Source organism: Fulvia fulva, chromosome 1 (assembly GCF_020509005.1).
Source record: "Fulvia fulva chromosome 1, complete sequence".
In the NCBI taxonomy this organism is placed as follows: Eukaryota; Fungi; Ascomycota; class Dothideomycetes; order Mycosphaerellales; family Mycosphaerellaceae; genus Fulvia; species Fulvia fulva.
In genome coordinates, this window is record NC_063012.1 from 11,294,493 (window position 1) to 11,321,219 (window position 26,727).

General features: G+C 54.1%; 6 protein-coding genes across 6 annotated transcripts; 4 read left to right on the forward strand and 2 right to left on the reverse strand.

The window, feature by feature from the left end:
• Positions 1-713: 713 nt before the first annotated feature.
• CLAFUR5_02304 (uncharacterized protein) lies at positions 714-2,321 on the forward strand (the record flags this gene model as incomplete). Its single annotated transcript, XM_047901452.1, has 1 exon — positions 714-2,321. One exon carries the CDS (start codon positions 714-716, stop codon positions 2,319-2,321), a length of 1,608 nt encoding a protein of 535 aa, XP_047756139.1.
• Positions 2,322-3,420: 1,099 nt separating this feature from the next.
• CLAFUR5_02305 (uncharacterized protein) lies at positions 3,421-4,343 on the forward strand (the record flags this gene model as incomplete). The annotated part of the gene is made up of 2 exons (XM_047901453.1): positions 3,421-3,721; positions 3,769-4,343. 2 exons carry the CDS (start codon positions 3,421-3,423, stop codon positions 4,341-4,343), a joined length of 876 nt encoding a protein of 291 aa, XP_047756138.1.
• A 1,566-nt stretch (positions 4,344-5,909) lies between these two features.
• Positions 5,910-13,157, reverse strand: CLAFUR5_02306 (1-phosphatidylinositol 3-phosphate 5-kinase FAB1; the record flags this gene model as incomplete). Its single annotated transcript, XM_047901454.1, has 1 exon — positions 5,910-13,157. The coding sequence occupies one exon, from the start codon at positions 13,155-13,157 to the stop codon at positions 5,910-5,912; it is 7,248 nt and encodes a 2,415-aa protein (XP_047756137.1).
• A 460-nt stretch (positions 13,158-13,617) lies between these two features.
• CLAFUR5_02307 (uncharacterized protein) lies at positions 13,618-17,088 on the forward strand (the record flags this gene model as incomplete). Its single annotated transcript, XM_047901455.1, has 3 exons — positions 13,618-13,806; positions 13,862-16,380; positions 16,437-17,088. 3 exons carry the CDS (start codon positions 13,618-13,620, stop codon positions 17,086-17,088), a joined length of 3,360 nt encoding a protein of 1,119 aa, XP_047756136.1.
• Positions 17,089-20,158: 3,070 nt separating this feature from the next.
• On the forward strand, positions 20,159-22,702 carry CLAFUR5_02308 (uncharacterized protein; the record flags this gene model as incomplete). Its single annotated transcript, XM_047901456.1, has 1 exon — positions 20,159-22,702. One exon carries the CDS (start codon positions 20,159-20,161, stop codon positions 22,700-22,702), a length of 2,544 nt encoding a protein of 847 aa, XP_047756131.1.
• A 1,464-nt stretch (positions 22,703-24,166) lies between these two features.
• On the reverse strand, positions 24,167-24,790 carry CLAFUR5_02309 (uncharacterized protein; the record flags this gene model as incomplete). The annotated part of the gene is made up of 1 exon (XM_047901457.1): positions 24,167-24,790. The coding sequence occupies one exon, from the start codon at positions 24,788-24,790 to the stop codon at positions 24,167-24,169; it is 624 nt and encodes a 207-aa protein (XP_047756130.1).
• Between the last annotated feature and the right edge of the window lie 1,937 nt (positions 24,791-26,727).

The window sequence follows — 26,727 nt, forward strand, 5'->3', positions numbered from 1 at the left end:
ACTGTGTGATATTAGTCGGTGTTGTCCCTCGTAAGCTGTGTCGAGAGTGGCCGTGTACAGCGGTGGCGCTGTTCCCAAGAAGACTCGAAGTCCTCATTTCTTCATATTCGACGGCCCTTCGCGGTGGTCTGCCAGCTGCCGTACCCAGCTGCAGCTCGAAAACGTGCCGAGCGTGTTCGGACATCCCTGCTCGATGACGGGCCGGCGCCAATGAACTATTGAGGTGGTCAGCAGAGCCTTTAGACTTCGAGGTACACACGCTGTAGCGGCTGCGGTCCGCAACCAACAACACAAGGCATCCCGACTGTCAACTTTCTCAACTCCCGACCAACACCCACCCTACCCACCAAACGCCTTCCTCTCGACCGCGACAGTGATATCTTGCGCGGTGATTGTTCGGAGTTCTGGCGTTTGTCTGCTACGGGTGTCTATCGGTATTCGGGCCAATCGAGCGAGGGGCCACGAATACCTCCAAGCGCAACAACACCAGCCTTCGTCTTACACAAGGAAGCCAGGATCGAGTTCAAGCATTTACACCGCTGCTAGGGGAGAGAGCTAAACGCGACCACAGGCCTGTAGCGAGCCTCTATGCATCGCCTACGACGGCGGCGACCAGTGACGAACACAATACACACCTCACACGACCGGTCGTAGCAGAGACGACAGCATCGCGATTAGCAACACGCCCGTGACGTGAATAGCGGACAGGGAGGATGGACTCGGAGCCACCTCCACCGCCGCCACCTCCGCACGGGCAGAACCCGCGGCCGCCTGGTGGTGGGCTGCCGGATGGCAACTATGACATCTTCATCATCCCGCCGCACTCAGCTGGGGGAGGCTTTCTATACCTGCCATCCCTTCAGCCACAGCGCAACAGCTTCCTTGCGGGGGTAGGCTGCACACTACTGGTCGTGGGCATATGGTCGTTGATCATACCGGTGCTCAAGACCTGGAGCTCCACAGTCGTGGCGGGCGGCGGCGGGCTTGGTGTGGTCGTGCTGGTGATTGCTGTGGGGGTTGGAGCTTGGGCTTGGGGCAAGACGCAGGCGGAGAGCAGCTCTGGGCGGCCCCCAGGAGGCGCGGGAGGAGCTGGCGCAAGTGGTTCGCATCATCAGCAGAAGCAGTACTCGAGCGGTCCTCCGCCCAATTACCAGTCACCTCCTCCACCGCCACCACAACCAGAGCCAGAACATCAAGCTCCACCACCCCCTCCACCTCCTCGACCGGAACCACAACCGAAAGCTAAACCTAGTCCAAGTGCTGGAGCATGGGAAAAGGCTAGAGAGGAAACCAGAAGGAGGGAAGAGGAACGCAAGCGAGCTGAAGAGCTGGAGAAGAAGCGCAAGGAAGCACAACGGCTGCGAGAGGAGAAGGAGAAGGCCGAAAAGGCTGCAGCTGAGAAATCGAAATGGGAGCAGGCACGTGCTCGAGAGAAAGAGGCACGCGAACGAGAAGCACGAGAGCGCATTGCACGCGAGAGGCTCGCTCGAGAGAAGGAGGCACGCGACAAGGATGCTCGAGAGCGAGAGGCTAGGGAGCAGGCAGACAAAGCAGCGAAGGAAGCCAAGGAGAAGGCTGACAAGGAGAAAGCAGAGAAGGAGCGAGCAGAGAGACTGGCAGAAGCTCGAGCAAGAGTCGCTGCCACGGCCAGTGCGCGATCGAGTCCGACCAAGTCGAACTACGAACAACCTTCAGCCAAATCTGCCACCGGAGAAACTGCGTACTCCTATCGACCCTACGACACCTCACCCAAGAAGGCGGCAACATACAAATCATCAGCCTCTTCGATCTCCGGCCTCAGTGAAAGCAGCTACGCACCCAGTCAGAGCACTGCTCGAACCACCCCACCACCCTCAATGCGCGGACCCTACCACACCAACGACCCCGACAAAATCCAAATCAAAGCCGTCTACCTCTTCAGCGACAGCTTCCCCAACAAACCCATCTCCCAACTCGTCGCCAGCCAGGCGAACGTAACCGATGGCCTCATCCTCCGCATCAAGACCGAAGGTCTCTTCATCGACGACGACGTCCGCGGTGTGCCCCAGCGCGAATGGGACGTCAAAGCCTGGACGTTGAAACTCGTCGAAGATGGCGCGACGAAGACTCATGCGGGAGGAGCTGCGACGCATGTTTTCAGAGCGCAGACGAGGGATACGGAGAATAAGAAGTATACTTTCATCCTTGATGAGAGTGAGGCGTGGAAGGTGGCGTTGGGACTGAGTCGTCTTAAGAAGGGGAGTCAGGTTCGGAGTCTGAATATGAATGGGATGAAGGATGCGGAGGTTAAGAGGTTGCTGATGGACCTTGGGTGGATGTGATGATGGGATGATGGGAATGAGTGTTGTTATGGTTCGAGATGAGCGTATGAACGTGGAATGTGGCATGTGGAATGTGGGACTGCGTGAGTGCTGCATAAGCGAACTGGCGTTTATTCCCCGCTTCATGGTCATGGCATTTTGAAGCGTTCATGAGTCTTGTGCTTGCTTGCTTGCTTTGTACATAGTCTATACCCCCACCCCATAGAAGAAACGATTAAGAACGATGATGATGTTTGATACCTAGGTCCTCCGGACGTTCGACTGTTCCCTCGGCTTCTGGCATGAATTGCGTGGAAGGTCTCAGTTCGCTTGAGCTTGAGCTTGGTCAGCCATCGAGCGCTGAACATCACCTCAAACATGAACACGGCAAGGTGACGGAATGTCCATCGGCGCGGACGACTACAGACACAGCGTTCTTGCCACTTCAAAAGATTACCCCGTCACCACAACCGAACTTGCCTGTTTGCAACGAAACTAACAATACCACGTGTCGCGACTCCGTATAAACTCTATACGCCCCTGACTGACCCAGCCGAACTAATCAACCTCTTACAAGATCCCGAGACAGATTATCTCCAATGGACTTGGAAGTCGACATCCTCCCCGTCCCTGCTTCCGGCCCTTCGGTCCTCGCCCCTACAAAACAGCCCACATCCGCGCCACTCTGGCCAGCATCGTTGCACGCCTTCTTCGACCCCCTGGACAGTCGGAACCGGACTTTCGACTCTTCCTGCCCCCTTTTTACAAGGCCCACTTCGAACCGGCGTATACATGCACAGGGCCTATCGGCTGTGAGTATTACCGCGGCGCTATCTCGCTGGAGGGAAGGCTGGATGATTGGAGGCTGCGGGCGGAGGCGCGTCAAGGGGTGGCGTGTAGAGTGGTGAGGAAGAGGTTGGATGATGTTGTTACGTGTGTGGACTATCGACAGGTTCATTGTCCGCCGGGGCTTGGTGAAGGATTCTTTTAGTGTGGTTAAGGGGGCGGTGGAGGGTGTTGAGTATGAGGAGGGAAGTTGAGGAGGGGAGTTGAGGAGGGGAGTTGGGGTTGGGTTGATGTGAGGTGGCTTAGGTTGCGGGAGATGTAACGCTCTTTCCACATGAGATGCTGTAAGGTACGCCACTCGCGAGACAGGATTGTGCCTAAGCGAGCCGGCTGTGTTCGCAGCGCATGTGCCCAACAAGAAGGCCCGGGGAGCTCGAGTCTCTCTTTCCTCCATGCCACTTCCATCCTTCGTCACCACAGACCTCACTTCATCAATCCAACTGCATTCGAAATCTCAAGAAGAGCTCGTTCTCCACAACTTGCCGCAGCAGCACCATTCGCCATGGCATCAACCACATCCGCCACGCAGAAGGTCTTGAGCATCTGCGAACTCCTCGAGCTCGTGATCTCCCAAGGTGAGTACGCTGTGCGACATGGCTTACAAATGCTAACTCGTTCGAAGTACCGCCGCAACACATCCGCAAGCTCAAACCAGTGTCGAAGCTGTGGTGCCACATGATCGAGGGCTCCCAAGCAATCAAAAGAAGTCGGGTGCTGCACCCTGAGCGCTCAGATGAGGAAGCCTGGGCGAACGATGATCTCGAGCGGTTCAAAGATCAGGAGAGGCAGGAATACGCAATCTTGATGGTTCATATCAGATTATGGGGCTGCCCGGCAGTGTCATTTCAGCCCGAGCCTGAACTGCACGTCAAGCCAGTATTTGAGGTGGTGAAGGACATTTGCGGAGTCCATATTCTGCTGCCAGATTCGTTGTCAGACATGACCGCCGCAAATCTGGAAGAGTACGTCACGGCGCCGCCCATAAGTGCCATTACTCTGGTCGCCGAGGATTTGGACGGCCCAAGCCATCTTTTGAGAGTCAAAAGCTACAACCAGGCATCGGTCTTCCGGCAAGGTGGAGTCAACGTGAGAGATCTTGTCGACGCCAAAGACGATCTGCAGACATCTCAGCAACGCCTGGACCTGGCGGATCCGATCTGGGGCGGGCGGGTTGTCGCACGCCTTTTTGTCAACTAGCTACTAGGCGTCGAGTGGTAGCATGTAGGGCAAGGTGACAAAAGGAACATAAGCGCTGTGGTCGTGTGGGCAATCGGGGTTCATGGAAAGGGCGCTGCGTCTTCGTGATGCCAAGATGAGCACCGTTCGTAGATGAAGTGAATGATAGTTGTTCGGCGAGGCAGGTGCCCGCATGCGGCACTTCGAGCTTCCGACGTTTGAGGTCTTCTTGTCTTCGTATCATGGAGCGCAGAATGACATTCACATCACACCTGGTGTTCGTCCACGCTTTGGCATTGATAGCACGGTAACCATGCCCCGCTACCAACACGGCGCACAGGATCTTCACCGTCTACGAGCACATTAAAGATGATAGTCTGCGAAGATGGGTCGGCTGTATCGTGGGCATAATGCTCACGTCTCCCTAGTACCGGCTCAGGATTCACACAAACTCAAGCGCGTCTTGCGGATATGACGAGACGTGGTCAACGGATTCAAAGCAGTACATCGCTCGAGGGATTGCTACTTACTTCCGCAGGACTCAGGCCAAGACTGGGCGGCTGAATCACTCCCGTAATTTGCTGAGATCTATGAGGAGGATCCCGAAGCAGCTCGGAAGGCACTTTCAGCGCCGAGTGTGGACGGACACGTCAGGATCGGAATCGTGTAGTCGCATCTGAAGCTCACGATGCTATGGGTGTTGAGCCCAAAGTCTGGACCACACCTACGCCACGAGCTCGCCCAAGAAACGAGAAAGTCGAAAGCAGAGCACCCTTTATGGCGACCAGCAAAGATAACGTCAGTCGAGTCGTCAAGCCAGAACACAGTCCTCCAGAACATCGCATCCCCATGCCTCCATCCCCGACATCGTCATCCACTTCGTCGCCATATCCACACTCCCCGCGTATCTGTCCCTATACAGACTAAAAATGTAGTGGGATCGTTCGAGCAATGCTACTTGTTTTGTCATTCCGCTCCTTCATTCCTGACCTTTGCTGTGCTTAGTATATCAAATACATACTCCCCTTATCCCAGCCCCTCAGTAGCGATTGGATAAGGCATGTATATACACCACCCTAAGCCCTAGCACGCTCGATAGTCAGGATTGCCCCAATGGTGGAGACATTGAGGCGTGACAAGTCCTTACCAACTCCGGTCCAAGATCTTTGGTCATGTCCCACTGGCTGGCTGAGGTTCAGAATTTAGCCTCTGCGATTGGCACAATGATGAGGAAGACTGTTGAGGCAGTGCTGACTGTTGTGTCTGTTGGTCGGTCTTGCCATGTTCTCATTCCGTAAACATGGATCCAAGGCGGGACGCGGAGGTGAATCATAGTCACTGTTCGTACGCCGAAAGATATTTCGAACGCAGTTGCGTCATGCTTTGCTTGCTGCAAAGGGTACACGCACACCCATCCCATCTCGCCATAAACGTGAACGCCTCGCTAAGATCCAACCCATCATCCCCTTCCCAAGAAAATGCATCATAACGATTCGTCATCCAACCATACACACCCCATAGCCCTCACTGGGCCGGGCCGCCAACGGAGTCAGATCTCAGCAATCATTGTCTTCTTCCTTTCGCCAATTACCCCCTCCCCCCATCCTCTCCCGTCCCCTCCTCAACCCCAGTCCCCTCCCCCTCCTTCAGCACCTTCGGCCCCTTCATCTGCACCAAAAACTCATACCAACAATTCGGCGCCTGCAGCACATACTGCATCATACTAACCCTAAACCGATTCCTATAATCCTTCGGACTCGTAATCGTCGGCTTATTCTTTCCCCGATCTTTAATCCAACTCTCCAACTTCTTATCCCACGTATACGTTCTTATACAGTCGATGATGCCCACGACGAGCTCTTTGTGGGCATCGTCGAAGCCGGCCATGAGGCTGTAGTCCATGACGTTCTGCTTGCAGAGCCAGAGGGTGTCGTTGAAGACGGAGGCTTGGAGTAGTTTGCGGCTGTGTTCGCGGACAAAGAGGGGAGACTCAAAGATTGTCTCTACGAGATTCTCATCCAGAAGCACTTCATCCTGCTGACCCGTACTCTCAATCTTGCGATTCCTCATACTCCCCTTCAAATCAAACCTCCGATTAGGATTCCGTTCGTAGAACAAATTCTCCATAACCAACAAGTAATACGAAAAATCCACACCCGTTGCAGGATTCCGGAGGTTGACCTGAAACAACCCAAACATCTTCGCAATAACGCTAGGCACGCCGTGGAAGAGGGTGTAGGACATGAAGTTGAAGTAATCAGGAGCAAACTTGGTGAAAGCCTTCAGTTCGACTTCCTGCAAACTCTTGATGATGAAGCGGCTGTCCAGCGTACGTAGAAAAAGAGATTTCGTCTTGCCACCTTTCGAGTCGAACTTGAGGCAGCGGGACATGGACTCCATGAACCGGTCCGCAACGCCACATTTCCGGCGAAGTGCATCAAACGACTCGGCGTAGAAGATCTTGCAGTGAGCTTTGACAGGACCGTGGTTGAAGGAGTACTTGAGATGCGTGCCCGTATCACTAAGCAAGGACGCCTCAATTTCTTCCGTGCGCTCTTCTGCTGGGTTGAGAGCGCTGTTCTGTGAAAGAGTGTGAGCGTGGCCATGCTTCGCCAGAGGGGCTTTGCTTGGGTGGTTGCGGAACTCCTTCAACTTCGCGTTGTAGTCTGCACATGCAAGAGACAATGCGATGACGGATGAAGGCTCATCTTCGCGAACGATGATGTCCGAGTCCTCGAATACATGCTCGTTGGAATGCAGTGGGTACTCCAGGTTTCCCCAGCCGGAAGCGGAACGCTTGGACCAGAACTCGGTGAGGTACTTGAACCACACATTCTTCCGATGCTCCGGGATCGTAAGCTCAGGAACAAGTTCAGAAAGATCCGGCGCCGTGGTCGTAGGCGAGGTGATAGACGAAGTAGGATCCGAGACATCCCTCGACCGCGCTGTTGTCGCTTGCTCCGAATCGGTCTGCTCATCGTCGGCATCAGTATCGATCGTCAACGCCGGGCCCTGAGAGCTGTTATCTGGAACAGACTTGGCCGACTCCACAGACTTGCCATCAGTATCGGACAACGGATTGTCTTCCGGTTGAGCATCAGTCACAAACTCGTCCATCTGCTGCCTGGCCAGGCGATCATTCTCCAGTTCTCTATGCGCCTGCGACGAAATCCTCTCGCCCACAGCATCCGTCGCGTTCTGGTAGACCTCGACCACAGGCCGACTGCTCGCTAACGGGTTAGCTCGTGCTTGTCGACTCCTGGTCGCACGCTGTCTTCTGTCCTCTTGGCGTTTTTTTTCAAACTCACGAGACAATTGCTCAAAGTGCTTGGCCAGCGCTGACACAGTCGATGAGACTGTGCTCTCGTCACTCTTGGCAGGTATTGACCTGGGGATGAGCGACGGTGCTACCTTGCTGACTCTGTTCGCAAGGCGGCTGACGCCCATCCGCTCAGTAGCCACGTAATCGACGTGCGGGCGATCCACTGCTTGCGTGTTGCCGGCATACATCACTGCTACAGCATCAATGCTGTGGTCTGACAGACGTGCAACATGCCCAGGATGACCAGGCTGCGACTGTGCTCGTAGTAGTGGAGGTGGCACAGGCCGTGGACTCGCATCCCTTTTCTTGAGATCCGCCAGTCGTGGTATCCTCGACTCCACCATTTCAGCTTGCTCCCCGGCCGCGGCACGGGAACTCCTGATCTGTTCTATGCGCTCCAGGAGACCAGAGCTCAGCGGCTTCGGCTGAATCGCAAACGGCTCATCGTTGGCCGAGTTGGACATAGCAGACACGGCACTCTCTGGCGACCCCACGTCTTCAGTACCTGGAACCTCCTCCGTGGTCGTGTCACCAGGTGATCGTGACGGCACAGCAAGATCAAGATGCTTCACATCCTCTCGATCAACCGCTTCCTCCAGCTCCCTCCTCGGCGTAGTCACACGGATAAGCTCACTCCCCAGCGCTCCATCCTCCTCAGCACTCTTGACAGGCCTCAAAGTATCTGTATCATCATTCTCAGCCTTATGATCCTCAACAGCCGAAGACAACACATCGTGCGCCTTCTCTGGCAAAATCTCATCCACCGTAGGACGCCTCGATGGCATACCAGGTTTCCGACTTGGGGCTTTTTCATTGCCATCTTCTGTGTCACTAACATCGCCAGCAATGCTACCGGCTGCCGATGGGTGCTGCATCTCGTTGAACATTTCCTTGATCTGCCGTCCGACAATCTTGCGGATGTCGGTCTCGGATGGGAAGTACTTGTCCTCGAACTTCGCAAACTCGTCATCCCACTCAATAGCCTTCTCATCCATGAAGCGAAGGGCACGATTGAGTGGAATCAACTCGAAGTATCTCGAAGTGGCATACTTTCGCTGCAGCTTGGCCACCAGCTCCTCGCGATCATCTTCCGCTTTCTGCTTCAGCTCTTGCAGAGCTTCACGAGCCTCCGCCACCAAGCCGTCGTCGATCGCGCCATCAATGGTGATCATATTGAGCCGATTGCGCAACGAGTCTGTGAAAGCTTCCATGCGTCGTTCGAAATGCCTGTACTGCTCATTCTTGACTGCCAGATCAGCTTCGACCTTCCACGTGACTCTACCGCGCGGTACCACAACATCATAGATATCGATCGCGTCATACTGAAACCTGACGACCTTGTCCTGATAGCCGAAGCAGCGCAGGAAGTCTCGATGAATGTCGTGCTTGCAGCCACCGCCGCGAGGATGGAGTGGACTACTCCAGAAGCTCAATTCCAAGTACTTCGCGAAAGAGTACTTCCAGGTGTGGTCCGACATTGGTGTCACGGTTGTTTCATGCCGGCAGATCCTGCAGGTGGACCACATAAGTATCGTGTTGGCATAGCCACGCAACTTGGCCGTCTGCCGGTTGATAGACACAGAAAGCTGTCCGTAGCCGTGGACATACTGGCGGTGGTGATCGTACATCTTCTTGTTACAATCTCTACAAGCATCTTTGGCGCCAGCGCAAAGGTCTTCGATGTATTGACCAAATGGCATATCCTCGTCGTGGTTGCTCTCTACTCGATTGTATCCAGCATAGAACCCGATGCCAAGAAGTTCCGGACCCGTGCACGGCGCTGAAGTGACACTGGAGACTGTCGAATACAGCACCATGATCTTTTGATGGGAGAATGGATCGAATGGGTTCATCTTACCTCCCACGAAAGACTCCCACTGTCTTTCCTGAGTCTCGTATGTATGCTGAGCTTTCTCGAACTGGTCTTCGTGCACAGCGTGTAAGTACTCACGAACTGCCTTGGGTAAATCCTTGGAAGGTGGAGCGTTGACCATGGCAGGCTCGACAAGCTTGAAGTTCTCAATAATCCCGGCCTCCGAATCTTCTTCTTCATCACCCTCTTTGTCTGCCGCGGCGTACTCATCTCGTAGCAATTTGTAAGTAGCAAGTCTCTGCTCGAGATCACGAAGTTGTGTGAGGATATGCGGCAGCATGAAGACCACGAACGGCGATGCAGAGAGAATCCTGTTCCGAAAGTCCTTCTCCACTGCTGCATACTTGAAGTTGATGTCAGACATATCATGGCCAAGTGTCTCGCGTATGGACTTTTGGGTCTCTTCGAGCGTGACAGTGCGAGGATCTCTCTCACCGGTGGCAGGGTCGCCGTGTGCGTACATCTGACCTGCGGCCGTGTGGGGAATCGAAACGAACTCATCCCGCATGAGATAGTTCTCTAGTTTAAGATTGTAAGCCACATAGCACATGAACTCTGCGATCCGCTTGATGGACCGAAGAGTCCTGGTATCAGCTCCACGAAGCACAATGGTGCAGCCAAGGTCGGGCTCGCAGCCAGAAAGGTAGATATAGGTCTTGCGCAAGCCGTCGGACAGATAGGTCTTGACATCGAAGCTCTCGCAGAAGCCCAGATGCGATGGATCGATGCCGAGCTTATCGATGGACTTGATCAATGTGGTTTCCGTCATCCGCGCAACAGCTGCTAACACGGACTCTTTGATATTGTAAGCGACTGTGATGCCAGCCTTTTCGAGTAATCGCAAAGCCGAACCGGAAACATGCTTCTGCACGAGAAGCACAGTGGGCCGCAAAGCAGCGATACGGCTGACCAGGTTCTCAAGGTACTCCTGCTCTTGCGCAATCACCGGCTCAAGACTCATAAAATGCGCCTCATGTCTCGCATACTCAATCGAGAACGTGACAATGCAGATCCTTGGGTTACTGATGGAGCGTGACATTGTCTTCAGGGCAACGTTCTTGCTGAACACCACACCCGAGACATAGCTAGTGTCGCCAGGTCTGCCACCTGGTATCTTCTTGAGTTTGATGTAGTGTCGAATGTCCATATCATCGCCTCGCTGGACATCAGGCTCCACATCATCAGTACATTGCATCAGAACGGGCATCAAGGCTTTCTGCCAAGTTGCAGGGTTCGCGATCTTTGCGTCTCGAAGCTGCTGTCCAAGCAACTTCTTGACATGTTCGTAGCTGGCAGGATAGAGCTCGATGTCATCTCGTGCTTTGCTGTGCACCGCGTACAGTGCCGAGCTACACACTACCTTTGCGTGGGACTGTTCTGGCACGGCGACTGGTGATGCAGGGATCTGATCGAATGATGCCGACTCGATAGTGTTCAGTAGCAGATTGCTCTTGCTTCGACGAGTCGATGGCCGATCGTACTGTATAGAGCCATTACTCAGGTTCCGGTTCCTGGTCAACCTTCTTGGCAGGTGCCGAGATGCCAATCCAGAGACCTCATCTTCTTTGTACGCACGCGTGCTCGAAGCCGCTGTCCCTTTGTCACCAGTCTTGGAACGCCCTTTCCGCAAAGCGGAAGTGAAGAGGCTGCTGAAGCCTAGCTTTTCTCGATCGCCAGGCGAAGCACCGTGACCTTCAACGACAGACATGATGTTTGGCTGATCGTCGTCGTCTGAACCTTCGTCAGATAGGAACGCAGCCAGGTCCGGATCGATAATGTTATCGTTGTGAAAGGTTGGCAGAGATGACTTCTTATCGGGATCGCCGTCGCAGTGGAATGGACCACGCTCGTCTAAGCTCGAGCGCATACCGCGGCCCGGTTGGTGTCGAGAGTGACGACGCCGATGGCTGGAAGATCTTGGGCGCCGGCTCAGGGAAATAAGCGAGTGAGAGGAACTGGGACGGGCGAGAGCAGGGTGAGGTTTCATGTCGAATTCGATCACGGCATTCCGACTCTTTGCTTCACGATTTCTGCGCGAGACTGGTATCCCAATGGAGGGAGTTGTGACCTCGGTGTCTGTTCTACTAAAGCCAGGACCATCAATGTGCTTCGAAAGGTCTTCATCGGTCTCGTCCAGTGTTTGGTTGAGTGGACTTCTCATGTAGTCATCGCCATCTTCCGAGAACACTGTAGAATCATCGTCACTGTCGCCAAGAATGATGCCCTCGCAAGGCTTGCACAGACGGACGGCGTTGGGCTGTCCAAACTGCCGACCATTCACAAGAGTCGTACATCTATCATCAAAGATCTGTCCACAGGTGCGGCAGTGATGTTTGCGCCGGAAGGTTGAAAAGCTTTGGCCACAATTAAAGCACACTTTGGCGTTCGCATCCTTCATCCAAAACTCTTGGCTGAGCACGCGCCTTTTGTAGTGGTCAGCCACACCCTTCGTCGATGTCCTCCCTGGTAACGGCTTGAGGCTTGATCTGCTTCTCTGCAAGGCCGAGTTCCAGTTGGGAGACGGGTCCAGCGTTGGCCTTCGAGACGCCGTCCTTGAGCTCGAGAGTGATACGGCGTCGCCACTGTTGGTGGTAGACGAGGCCCTTGAAGCTTGAAACCCGGGCAAATGCGACGGACCGACTCTTACCATTGGCGGCCGTTGTGGCTCAAGCTGCTGGGCGCTCTTGCCGTCCTCTGGGCCATTTGGGCGGGTGCTAGCAGCGGTCTTTGATGATTGCGGCACGCGCAGAGAATCTTCCGGGCCTTCGGCATAGTCCGAGTCATCGATGGCGGTATCGATCTCGAGCTGCGGGGCGCGGACGGGCCTCGACGATGGCTTTGGCTGGTCGAGGATGGAGACTTCGTGGTGCGACAAGACTCGGGCCAGGGCATCTGTGGCTGTCTCACTGCGGTCTCCGTCTACCCATGCACTTCGCGCTTTGTCGAGATCTTCCTTGGTTGGAGCATCCGACGCGACTTTCGCGTGCTTCGCAGTGACTTGATCATTCGAGGGCCTCTTCTGTGCCACGTCCGGGCCGAGCGAAGGGATGGGCTGTCCATCTGCTGTGTGCAGTTTGGGTGCTTTGTTCTTGCCTTCTGCTTGGGCTTCGGCGCCCGAGAAGCTGTTGACGACCGGCGAGGCAGGCACGCTCAGCGTAGCCACCGAAGCAGCGTCTGGTGTCGGCTTCGTGACTGGTACAGCGAGGGCGCTACGGGATGCACTTGGCGATGTATTGGAGTGAAACGGGGTAGACTCTAGCGAGTGTCTTGAGGTCTCCAAAGAATCCCTCGACTCGCTGCTCTTGGGTCTGCCCTGGGCATCTTTCGCAGTTGGTGCCGCTCCTCCACTCACACTCTGCATGAAGCGGTTGTACAGTCTGCCGACGCCACTACTCACAAGCTCTTTCGGGCCTCGGCTGTTCTCGCCATCGAAGTCGTGGAAGGAGGTCAACTTATGGCTCTTCGAGGCGCATGTGTGAATGTCGTCCAGCGCTTGGGCGAGTATGTCTTTGTCCACCGCCGCTCCATTTCGCGATGTGATGGAGGCGAGAGATGCTCTGCGCGATCTGTTGCCAAGGAAGGGGATCAAGTTGCCCGAGGACTGCGCTGGGCTGGAGGATGCATGTGGTTCAGGAGCCATCATTTCCGGCGCGTGCAGTGGGCAGTAATGCGAACATGTCGGAGCTGCCGTGGAAGGTGGAGCATATGCCAGCTAGGTAAATGTGCTGCTGCTGTATGGATCCGGTCTTGGACTCGTCGCGCAGTGCACCCAACATCAGGTGAGCAAGCAAGCGAGCAAGCGACACCGAGCTGTGCCATGAGCTTCGCGCGGGTAGCAATGACATGGCCTTCACGAGTGGAAGTAGCAGACTGAATCCGTGTGGTGAGGGACGATGTGCTGACTCATCAACCAAAATGCACGTCGCGTCTCCAATTTCACGGACTCGAGATACATGCCATCTTCGATGTGCCTCCTCCAAACATACATGCCACCATTTCTTCATGCCAGCGATACCAGCTGCACTTGCTGTTTGCGAGCATACCACGCGGACTCGACCGCCACCTAGAGATGCTATTGACACATCAACGAGACTGGCATCATGGGCAAGAAATCACTTAACCCGTGGGTTGCAGACTGCGTGTGGCATGAGCTCGCGGCAGTGACCACGTGGAAACAAGAAACTATCACCGGTATCAAGCCGGATCCAGAGTCGAGATTTGAGGATGATGGGAGCAACTTCAGAAGCAGAGTATCTGGGCAGGAACAGTGTCTTGTGCAGCTCATTGAGGTCCGTCCGGCACCCACGAACCTCGACAGTAAGAAGCTGCTGAACCCGAGAACAGGTCTTGGCTGCAGTAGAGCCTGTCAAAGTGATCCTGTCTGATGGCGTGACCAAGATCAAGGCACAACTCGCAAAAGATGTCGTGACACTGCTGGAAACAGAAACCGAGGAGACCTTCAGCTCCGAGGTGACTGGCGATGTCTTCCAGCTCACCAACTTCACCATCATCAGCACAATATTCGGACCTGCCGACGACTTTGTGCAACTATCTGTTGAGGGAGCTGAATACGAACATCATTTACGCAAGCTTCAAGGCGAGCCAAAGCCCATCGAGCAAGATGAAGATGTACGACTTCTCTTAGAGGATATCACGAAGTTACGATGTCCACCCATCAAGGAGGAGCAGACGACTGTCGACAGGTCCGATGGCCGCATTTCAACGCTTGTACCGAGCACGCAGTCGCAATACCTACCTTCCGGCATACAGAGTCAGTATCCGGCCAGCAGACAGCGAGCGGTGGGACCGAGCCTGAACACGGAGGGCTTCCAAGTCGCACAGGGACTCAACCTTCACAGGCCAATACAAGCTGCATCTGATTCGCTGGCTAGCAAAGCAACATCTGCCCTCACAAACACTAATAGTGTGCTGATGGGTCTTCTCGCGCCGCAGAAGGCTCCAGAAGCTGTACCGCCACCTTCACTTCAGCCCATCATCGGCCAAAAGCGCGCGCGTGAGGCATCTCCACCGGAGTCCCGGCCGAGGCAAAGCCCGATGCGTCAGCACAAAAGCTCTGGTGTAGTTGCGGAGACGCCTGCCAAAGTCAGCGATCGACCCATCGAAGTACTCTCAGACTCTGATCCGGAGCCAGAAGAAAGGACACGATCGCAGCAAGCCCAAGCTATCGTACCTGCCGCCTCGAATCGAAGTCCTCCCTCAGCTCAACCTCCGCCACAGGTCACTAGCGTCAAGTCGTCAGGCTCGAGTGGACAGTCACGAATCCCGTATGGAAGACGAAAGGTACCAGCCAACCAACAGAAGCTATTAGATGACAAGTCGTGCTGGATACCCTCACAGCCCGGATATCGCTTCCCTCAGCCGAACGTTCCGATTGAGCTTTTGACGAAATGGAACAAGACTGCAACGCCCTCGCCTCGCAAGCCAGGAGCTACGCAGGAAAGCGACGCTCGAAACCTCCAAAGCCCAGGCTTGCCCACTGATGTGCCGATGGATGACGACGATGCACGATCGTCAGTCAACACTTCAGATGTATCGAATGATTCAGACGATGGAGAGTTCAGCTCGGAGGATTGGCCCCCGAGTTCTCCACCTCGTCGCCCAGAGTTGCCGCCTGACAGCTCGTGGGAAAATGACAACGTGATACAAGGCACGCAACAGGATGATCTTGAGGTTGCAGTACCACGAGCTCTGCCCGTCAGGAAGTCACCAAGTAGGCCTTCAGGCCCGTCGATGCAGCCGCCCACAAGACATGCTCTTCCACCACGTCCACCAGTGTCGGTACCTAGTCGAGCTGCCATGAACGATGTTGTTTCGCCATCAGCAAGTCTCGGAATGGCGTCGCAGCGATCATTGCCTCCAAACTCGTCAATTGGTGCGTCGACCCGGCAAGGAGCTTCACAAGCAGCGCTGCCGCAATCTCAAATTCCGCCTCAGCAAGTTCGCATGTCGCCTCAAGCTTCACAGGGCTCTGTCCATAGCTCGCCATACCCCGAAGTGCGACGACTAAGCGATGTTGTCGCGCAGGAAGGCTTTTCTGTGCCACAACAACCTGCTGTGAGGCCACAGCGCCCGAGACCATCCAACTCACCTATCAGCACGATGCGCACAGAGCGCAGCGCGGGTAGCCAGGTCTCACTCAAGTCTGACATTGACCCCTACACTTTATCAGAGCCGCAGCTACGACGACTTCTCATCGCGCATGATATCCCGTATTCCTCATCAGCGAAAAGATTCGAGCTGGTGGAGCTGTTAGAAGGACGAGACGCTCGATTGCAACAGGAACTCGCACAGACGCGGCTACGGTTGGCTGATCTTCAGGACAAGAAGCGTCGCAAGGCCGAATCCTCCGCACAGTCTCGGGTGAATGGAGGCGATGCTACCGGCAACGAGACGCTGGATATGACCGCTGCACAGCAATCTCCTCCCCGATCTTCGTTTCGCAATCCCACTATGGTAGGCAGGAAACCTCCAGCCGTGCAAGCAAGCCCGCTTGCAACGCCATTACGAAGGCAGGGCTCTGATGATGCGGCCGCATTACCGCGACACCCTCAGGGAAGCTCGCCGACAGTGCATACGACTGGACGCTCCGTCACCGGACCGGTCACGATTGCACAGTCTCCTTCACCCGCATTGTCCGATCAGGGTCGCACAGCTTTGTCTGCTGAGACAAGTCGCTCGCGAGGCGCTCAGCAAGCCTCGCCAACCCCACGCGGTGGCACTCGTCTAGCGATGCCGTCTGACCCAACTGCGTCTCATGCTGCTTCGCAGCCACCACACCCCGACGAGCTACATTGTCTTGCGCGAAGGGACCACTTCGGCCGCAGTGGTCGTCGCGAGACTTGGTACGTGTCACCGCTTATGGTCAGAGATAACCTCATTTTCGCTGATACGAATCTAGGATCGAAGACAACTTCGAGCGAGTGAATTACGGTAATAAGACTGTCAAGTCCATCTTCGATCTGTACAAGGAACAACACCCCGAAGACCCGGCGACCGACCTGGACAAGATTACTCGAGCCGCTCAGATTGTGTTCCGCTCGTCTCGCGAAGCATTAGCGACGGCGAGATTTCGTCGTGTCAATATGCTTGCTGTGCCAGCGCCAGCCGTGACCAACAAAGAGCAGGCACTGCCTGTTGAGTCAACCAGACCGGCCCAGCCATCGTCCTCTGCCCAGAGGCAAGGACTTCAATCCGGTCCCAGCAATGCGACTCCGACCCAGCTCGACGGTACCAGCGAACATCCCGCATCCGCACCAAGAAGCAAAGCCAAACGGCGTGGAAAAGCTCGGCCAATAACGGAAATAGACGGTGCGCAAGATGAGGCGCACGATGTGTTGCAAATGCAGGACTTAACAGCGGCTGACACGCGCAGCAGATCGGCGCTTGATGACCGAGTGGAGGAAACGGTGATGAGCAGTACTTCCAGTGATGCCTTGAGGGAGTTCTGTCAGAACTGGCTGAACATCCGGCCTGGTGGTGCGTTTGCGAAACCTCACGCTGCACCGCGAAGGGTTAGGAGGAAGGTTGACGTGCTGGGTTGGGATATATGAGCGCCTAACTTCCCAATTTCCTACGACTTGGCGGAGCCTCACTGGCTAGAATCGCTCGTAATCCCGAATGCTAAAGGATGCCTACACGTACCGCCTGCACGACATTCTCGGACCTCTTGCCTGAAGCCGATCTTTTGCACCTCAGCCTCCGACACAGCCAACCATCATACTGAGTATGAACATCAGCCAGCGTCAAGCAAACCTTTCGAGACATGTCCAAAGACGCCGAGATCGCACGGCAATGCGAAATCATCCTCACCGCCTACATTGACGCCATCAACACGAGCAACTTCAGCCCACCTACCGCACCAAGGCCCAGCGTCGCAGATGACTTTCACATGTTCTTCTCCTCCGGCAAGCACAGAGCGACCAGAAATAGGAGCACGTCCACGCTTCCAAGACCATGACGGAGGAGTGGCCGGAGTTTCACATTACGGTTGTGGATATACCATTCAACGTTCATCGAGATGCTAGGTATGTGGAGCAAAGTCCTGGCAGTTCTGGCTGAGTAAGGGGATGAGGAGGAGGGGTGTTAGTGTGCATCAGTTTAGGGAGAGGGAGGGGGTGTGGATGGCGACGAGGGAGACAACGATGCCGGGGATAGGGTGATGGGGATCTGATATTGCTGAATGGCTTTACGACTCAATCGAGCTTATTTATTTCCGGCACGATGACTGCCGCCTTCAATCTGTGTAGCTCTCAGAGCACCGTACCATTCTGGTCCTTGAGTCGTCAGACGCCGGACCATCTCACCCTACCGCCATTGCCAGGCCTGCCGACGGCTTCTGCTGCGACTGCAGTAGGTCCACCACGCTCCAGCTTCTCGCGTCCCACATTTGGTGGGTACTAGCGGCATGTGATGATCAGAGATGCAGGTGGCATGCTGAGTACGATGACAATCGTCTGGCGAAGCAAAAGTAAAAATGGCAAACCAATCAGCACTGTCTTAACGAGCCTCAAAGAGTTGATAGAGTTAAGACTACAACGGTCTGTCTACACGGCATCCAGTCCCACACCAGGGGTGGTTAGCGACTTACGCCGTGCAATTGAAACAAATGCTGGTTGTCGAAAGGCAGCAAGATCTAGGCGGTGTGCATATCTAGTGTATTTGAGGAGCTTGCGGTGTAGCTGAGAAATGGGCTGAGGGAGGAGGAGGAGGAGGAGGAGGAGGAGGCGTGGCATCTGATAAAGAGAGGCGGAGGATCAAAATGACCGGCATTGCCTCGATCTTGAATGCGGAAAGCTAGGAACGTTCGATACCACCGGAGCGTGACATTTTCTTTTCTTGCCGTCCGGGTTTTGGAAGCGAACGGCTTCGGAGCGGGAAGATGAGGCTGATTGTCGAAGGAAGCGCCTCTGCATTGTCTTACGAGAAATGACTAGCCTCGGCTTCGTATAGAACCTATCCGACTGAAAATCTCCCTACCCGGCTACGGACTCGACCATCTCACTCTAGAATGAAGTGCATCTGGCGTAGTAAAAAGAAAGGGCATCGAAGCGATCAAGACTGTCCCAACGATCTTCGGCACATCCTAATTGGGAGAATGACAGCTGGTCGGGGCTAGTGACGAGCGCGTGGTGATGAGTGTAGGGTGACGAGGTGCAGGTCTATACACCGCCTTGAAGCGGATCGAGGAAATACCGAAGAGGTAAAACGATCGACATGGGTTCGGCGATTGAAACTCAGACCTACGAACACACATGGCCCCAAAGGTGGATTCTGTTCATCGATGCATCATCCGGTCTGGCGACCGCAGAAGCGCTCCCGTTGGGCAATGGTGATTGTCGAGAACGGTCAAGCTGGCCGAGATGTGTCCCTTGCTTGGTTTCTGCATTCACCGTGTGACGGTATCGTTTCCAGCATCGGGACGTCAAGAAGTTTGACACGATGATGAAACAATCGGCGTGGGCTCAAAGACTTGATCAACACTCAGCACCGACCTTTGAGTACAGGCTGCCATTAGTCTCGAGCGGTGTTGTGGTAGCGATCTTGCTCGGATGCAGACTTGGGAGTCTGGCGCCCTGCTATTGAGCCAATGCTAATTGTCTGATAGTATCAAGTCTCGGATGCAACTCAATAGTTGGGCATAGAACCATGAACAGAGCATGTGACAGCACAGATCTAATATAAAGATGTGGATAAGGGCTTCAAGCTGGCGAAACAACCAGCTTTGCCTCGATGGTTGATCCGACTTCATGTCGATAAGCACGGGCTAGTATAACGAGCTGTACCGTTCGACATTACGCAAGACTTGGAATTCGAACTTGGGCTTGCTAGCTTGCCGGACGCCGTACTATTGAGACACTGATGATTGTCGAGTGTAGATGAGTCCTGGTGCCATATATACGTCTTCGCGGTCTTTTGGTACAGTAGCGGAAACCTTGTGCGAGCAGGTAATCATGATAAGAGACTTGTCCAAGGACGAAAGGGAGGCAAAACAATCGGCATCGCCTCGATGGTGTTCGATGAGGAGTCCGACCCCCGAGGCCCTGTGTTTGGCCTCCAGTTGTTCGAATCCAGCATGGTAAAATGCCTTGGTCGATAGGATTCTCTTGATGACCGCTTGAAGATTGGAGCGATGTCGATTGTCCGAAGATCTTCCCGAAGAAGTATAGTTTAGCTGCTTCGCATGTGATCATGAGATGCCAAGGAGCTAAACGGAACGAGGATGACGATGAAGTCAAACGTTCAGCACTGCTTCAATAGCTACTGGCTCAATGACTTCGCGCTCAACGAGGTCAAATTAAGGCTCTCATGATGGCAAATAGGCGACCATGTGATGATACTACACTGCAAAGCTGGGATGTAGCTTGGGTAGTGCGTCCTACCGTTGAGCCAATGCTGATCCGTCGGGTACGGCATGATATTCAAGATTAAATACCTTCCGTTCTTTTGGTGTGGGATCGATGAAGAAGGAGCGTATTCACCTCGTCAACTTTTTGTAGTCACGTGACGAGCACGTGATATCGCGTCGTTTCCATGGAGCTAGCTGACATACATGCATCTTCCATTTCCCACTTCCCATCTTCCACTTTCACTTCTCCCCTTCACCTCTTACAATGCGCGACCATGTGGATCCTCTCCGCCGACAACAGCCTCCTCGACGGTAAGCGAATATGGCTGCGACCAGGAACGTCATATCTCTTCGGCCGCTTCTCCGGCAAGATCGACGGCGTGCGCGTGCGATACGTGCCAGATGAAGGATCAGTGTCGCGCAAACACCTCTTCCTTACCGTCGCGGATGTCAAGCCTGGTTCCAGTACAAGCATCTACGAGAAAGCTGCAATCACTGCAACCGACAGCTCGAAGGCAGGAACCGTGATCAATGGTCAGATCTTGAACGAGAAGAAGGGCGATGGCTCGGAAAGAGCACTGGATGGCAATCAATACACGATTAAGCTGGGCCAAGCTTCCTTCCTGCTACACCTGGAATGGAAGCCGGTCGTGCTCAGCTTCACGAACATTGGCAAAATCGCGAAGAGCAAGGGCACAGCGCTGGCTGATGAGAAGAAGAAGCTGGAGAGTGCCGATGTCAAGCTGTCTACTGAGTACTTGACGAATGAGACGACACATGTTGTGGCGAAGAAGCGGAATACTGCTGCAGGATTGCAGGCGCTTGTGCAGGCGAGATGGCTCATCACAGACTCCTTCGTGAGTGCCCTAGCGGAGACAGTCAAGCCACAAGGACACGACGAGAATGGCAGCCCCGGACCGAGTCTGCTGGAAGAAGACATCGATGCGAACTGGCCGAAAGAGAAAGACTACATCGTGCCCACAGGCGGGGAGCCTGTTTCGAGGCCGAACGGATATCTGAAGCCAGACGAGACGCGCGCGGAAGTCTTTTCACCTTACACCTTCGTGTTCCTGTCACAGTCGCAATTCGACTCGCTGATGCCTGTGATCACGGGTGGCGGCGGCAAAGCATTACTGTTTGAGTTCAAAGAAGATGAGACAACGACAGAAGACCTTGTGAACTACTGCAAAGAATTGGCTGGCAAGAAGAATCATCGAAACTTCGTGCTTAGTCGAGAACCAGGGCCTGGCGGCATCGTCGTTGTTCGCATTATGGGAGACAGTCGAGAAGGTCCTTTCAAGGAGGTGATAGAAGGCTTCTACGAAGCACTTGATCAGCGCTCTATTGAGCAGAGTGAACTCTTGGACGCCATTCTGACCAAGGATTGCAGCAACTTCCGAAAGCCACACGGAAGGGCAACACAACTGAGCATGGCTGACGACCAAGATACTGCATCCTCCAATACGCGGCGCCTCGCACCCACTCGATCACAGGAGGCCAGTGCGCGCAGCTCCCCGTCTGCTGAGACGCGCCGAGGCACTCGCTCTACACAAAAGGTCCCCACCACGGAAAAGGAGCCTGAAGAAACTGCTTCAGAACAGCCAGCAATTCGACGCAGGCGAAAGATCATTACACAGCCAAAGTTCAACTTTGACGACGATTTTGATCCGAGCCAGATCATCAAGGCAGATGAAGATGAGGAACATGAACCTGGCACAAGTCAAGCCCCGAGTCTGCAAAGTATGGATGTCGACGAGCCATCGCAGGTTGGCACTCAGCGTAGCACCAGAAAGCGCCCAGCGCCGGATGAGACTGCGCAGGATGCAGAAAGTGAGCAGCAATTTCTGGATCGCCTTCTACCTGGTATAGCTGCTGCGAAGCGACGCAAGACCGAAGCCTTGAAGAAGGGAGATGCCGCTCCTAAGAAAGCGACGCCTACACCCGAGCCAGAGGTTGAGATCAAGGATGAGAAGCCTGTCAAGAGAGGCGCCAAAACCAAGATCTCCGATGTTGCCATCAAAGCAAAGGTCGAAGCTCGCCGCAAAGCAGAGGACGAGGCCCGCCAGAAAGACGATGAAGCTATCGAGGAGATGCGGAATGCCGACCTAACCGAGGAACTTAAGAATTACGAGGCGCCAGTCGAGCTTTTCGACGTTCCCCTCCGTCCACGACCACAGCCCACGACAGTGACGAATCCGGAGTGGAAAGATCGACCCAATTACAAAAAGTTCCAATCAAACAAGAACAAGAACCGCGCAAATGCAGAGACACAAGGGCGCGCAGAGACTCAGCGCGTCATCATCTCGCTCGAGCCAGTCCCCAACAAAGGCCACGGCCTCGGCGATGAGTACTGGCTTGATACGGAGGACCTGCGTCGCTCGAAGAAATCTCAATCCAAGTCTCAATCACAGACCCAGAGATCCGCCGCATCAGCATCCCGGCCCTCGCAATCTCAATCAGGAATCCCGGCTCCTAGGCAGGCCTTGACGAATGACGAAGGCGAGCCACTCGAAGACGATCAGCACGCTTTCCGACGGAGAGTGGAGCGCAGTCGAGAGATCGATGCTGCCAATGAGGTTGCGGATGATGTATTTGATGATGATACCACCCAGACGACAAGGGCGACGCCGAGTCAGAGGAAGACGGCAGCTTCGGGCAAGAGACCTGCCGCGCAGGCTAAGTTGACGGATTCGGCGCCGCCGGCCAAGAGGCAGGCTACGCAGAGGAGTACGGCTGCGAGTAGTAGGGCTCCGCCGCCGATTATGGTGGATGATGAGAGTGATGATGATCCTACTGCTTTCCGGCGGCGGAGACGCTGAGCATAGCAAGCGTGGCCTGATTATGCTGATGTTAATGATGATGATAACGTTGCTCGCTCCAGAAAGTGTTAATGCATGTACAGAATAGAGTATCGATACCCCAATCTCGTATACCTTTCCTCAACTCGCTTCTCTTACAGAAGTGATTATCATTTCCTCCCAACACATCTCGCCCATGGATCCTTATCCATACTCTCTCTCATGAAACATTCAGCACAAACTGTCGCCACGAAATGTTGACGGACGCCTGGTTGTTGGCAGGGAGGATGGTGTTCTTGGACGAAGCGGGACACGGGGTTGGACTTGGGTTGATTGTGGCCGCAGCTGTGGTTTGTTTGCAGGGTGTAGCACATTTTCGATGTTACGTTCGTGGCGTTGAGGCTTGGTGTGGTTTGGAAGAGAAGGGAGGGATGCTGAAGGGAGAAGGGGGAAAGGGGTGATAAGGTTGGGGCTGATGAAGAGGGTTGTGAATGTGGGAGTGAGGTGTTCACTGAGTTATTGTGGCGACGAAGGAGACAGGATGTTCACGACTGCGACGTAGATGGAACCATGCGCGGGAAGCAGGGAGCGCTGAGTCGTAAGAGTCCTCTACCAGTATCAGTTCAGTCGTTGAGAAGGTATATATACTATGAATGTTCGGCTACCCTCGACAATCAGCATTGGCGCAATGGTACGGCGCGATTGCGTCTTTGACATCTATCTACTGGGGTCTGTTCAGGTCAGGAAGTGGCCTGATGATGTCTGGTGCAGAGATGTCCGTCGCTGGGGTAATGGTGATTGTTTATACTTTTTTGCCTTGCAGTCTGCTCTACGCTTGACGCTGGAGGTTGTGATCACATGCCGGAAAGCTTGAAGGTAGATAGATATATCAGCAGAACCCGCATCATTCTCGACACTCAGCATTGTCTCAATGGCCGGCGTAGAAGTTGTACGTCAAGACAGCAGGATCCAGAGACCGACACAGTGGAAGATGAGTCGTGCTGATCGATCTTGAGCATCTGCTTCATTGATGCAGTGCTGATTGTTTTGCACCGAGGTGGTCCTCATGTTTTGGCTTGCTCTTAACTGATCTGCTTCGAGTGCTGGAGATGCTGGTAAAGCTTTTTGTGATATTGTGACGTACAGGCAGGGGATTTCGGTCACAGCATGTGCTCGCTCCTCGACAGTCAGCATTATCTTAATGATACGGCGTTCAGCATATGAAGAGCACCATGACTGGATTCGATGGTCTTCTCCGGAAGTCACTAAGCTGACCTACCAAGCGTGCACCAAGTCGTGGCAGATAGTGTACGCTGTACTACCGGCGCGTGAATATTCTGGTGTAGTTGGATACTCTTGTGCAGCATACTGACTAGAGGTAGAAAACACACTTGACCATACTCTTTACGCCATCCTCGACACTATCCCAGATCCCTCCTCTCTTGGCTTCAACGCTTTCGTCCCGCTTAACTCGGCGTGGACTGACTACAAGAGTCTCAACGTCGAGGATCGTGCCATTCTCACAAATTCATCCTGCCAGCCCGTCCTCGTGATATTGCCATACCAAGCAGATGTATACTCCCAGTAATTCGGGTACCACCCCGCAAATTCCCAGTCTATGATAGCGACCACTTTGTCGTCGCGGACAAGAATGTTGAATGGGTTTAGGTCGCCGTGGGTGAACACAGGTGGAGACCATGGCCCGTCTTGCATCGCTACCATCTTCTCGATATCATGCCATTCGTCGTCTTTCGGCCGGCTTGGAAACTCGGATGGCCGCAGTCCTTCTCGAAGCCAGAGATGGAAGTCCTGCATACACCTGAACGGCCCAAAACGTGGGCCGTGACTTATACGGGAGTCGTAGAGACTCCCACCTGTGTAGCTCTCTACTCCGGTTCCCGGCGGTGGTTTCAATGTCCTCAATTCTTGGATCATGGCTTTCAACTGGGCTAACACCTTGTGGCGTGCTTCTCCGGAGAGTTTACCCCATGCTCTAGGAAGCTCTTCACCGTCGACTCTTTCCATAAGGATGAAAGCTCGATCGTGGTGTTTGAATGAACAGTAGACTCGAGGTACCGGTATAGACGTGTGTTCAGCGATGAACTTCATCGTGGCCGCTTCCGTCAAGCGAACTCTCCACCCGGTCTTGACCAGTTTATGCCTGGAGATCGGTGTACAAAGGCCATCTGATTTGTAGAGTCGGCCTATCGTCTTAACGGCCAGCCTGGTGAACAGTCGTGACATGCGTGTACAGTCCTGGGCATAGTTTTTACAACCCCTGTTCTTCCACCTTTCCTCATTAGGAGGGATGTATCCACTGCTTGGCGTAGCTCACCACCTGGTGTGTCCTCCATTGTTGGCTATTACTGCCTCGCAGCGTTCTCGCATACTCTTGCATATACGTTGTATGTCCTCAGGTGTGAGCTTGGCCCATTCAATCTTGATAGCAGCTATTACCTCATCTCGTGTTGTAGGAAAATGAGCACCTACCCTATGCTTAAGAAGAGCCCATAGATTCTCAATAGGGTTGAGATCTGGTGAATTGGCTGGCCATTCCATAAGGTGTAGGCCCTTCTCCTTAAATAGACTCACCGTTGCCTTCGCCTTGTGGATTGAGGCGTCGTCTTGCATAACAATGCAGTCCTGCGAGCCTGTTGACACTCGCTGCTTCTCAATTGCCGTGTGGATAAGAGGGACAATCTGGCTACGATACACCTCACCGTCGACAGAGCCTTTCTCAAATATATGGACTTCCATAGGTCCATCTGCAGAGATACAGCCCTATATCATATAGGCTAAGAACTTGCGGAAGCGTGCTGTAAGACAGTGTTCGTAATAAGCCTCATCTGCCCTGCGTGTCACATAGACCTGTCCGAATATTCCACACCTGAATGAAGCTTCATCTGTCCAAAGGACCTGAGCCCACTGTTCCACTGTCCATTTAATATGAGCCCTTGCCCATCGAAGCCGTGCCTCCTTGTGTTTCTCAGTCAATAACGGCTTACGTGTTGCGACATATCGTGAGAAGCCTTCCTTCTCAAACGCAGCTCTTACTGTCCGGACGTCGCTGAAGATGCCCTCTATCGCGGCAATCTGTTCGTATCGCAGGCGGCGGCTGTTGGCATCAGTAGTGGCTCAATGGACAAGTCGCTGACGCTTGGAGGTGTTGATTACAGGTGGTGGGCCTCTCTTCTTCGGTGTGGAAGGTGGCACTCTTTCAAGCCGTGAGATTACTGAAGAGACAGAGCCTTTGTTAGTGTGAAGGGCGTCTGCAATCTGCTGTAGCGGCCAGTGGGCGTGTTTGTGAAGAGACCACATCTCGCCCTTCTCGAATTCGGTAAAGACGCGTCCCTTCGGCATGGTGGCGATAGATAGCGCGTGTGTGAGTGTGTGGATAATGAGATTGAAGGTAGCAACACCTTCTGAGATGGACATGGATAGCCGGAAGGGGTTAGCGTAAATACAGGGGTTGTAAAAACTATGCCCAGGACTGTACTGTTGATAGCCGAGCTTTCCAGATCCTTGTGCTCTGGTGCAACCTTGTCCGGGCTTGGCGCAGTGCCTGCCATACTAGATGGGATTGTCGATGTCTGCCTTGACTGCCGTGACTGCTAGAGAAGCGACTGACCAGCTATCAGACTTTGGATGATTTGAGTCGGGTAGCTTTGATGCAAGTGTTTGCAAGCGCGAACGAAGTACATACATGTATCTGGCATTCTGGTAATCTCAGCCCATCAGAACCGCTGACGCAAGCTCGCTTCGTTGCCCAATAGGAACAAGCCCAGGCTGCCAAGGCGCAGGTGCTTCGCGTCCGCTTGCGGTATAGCGTAGAAGCTGAGGCCACGCAGGGCTGAGTACTTGAGCTTAGCATTCTGGCTGAATCTGCTGTCGGGCCGGCGGGGGTCGGGCCGGGTGGATCGCTGCGTACGGTATGTGGTATGTGGTGCACGTGAATGCTTGCAGAAAGCAAAGAGGTGAATAAAACAAGTGGCGCGATCCTGTAACGTCCTGCCCTTAAAGGAGGAAGTCTCGGAATGTGAGTCTTG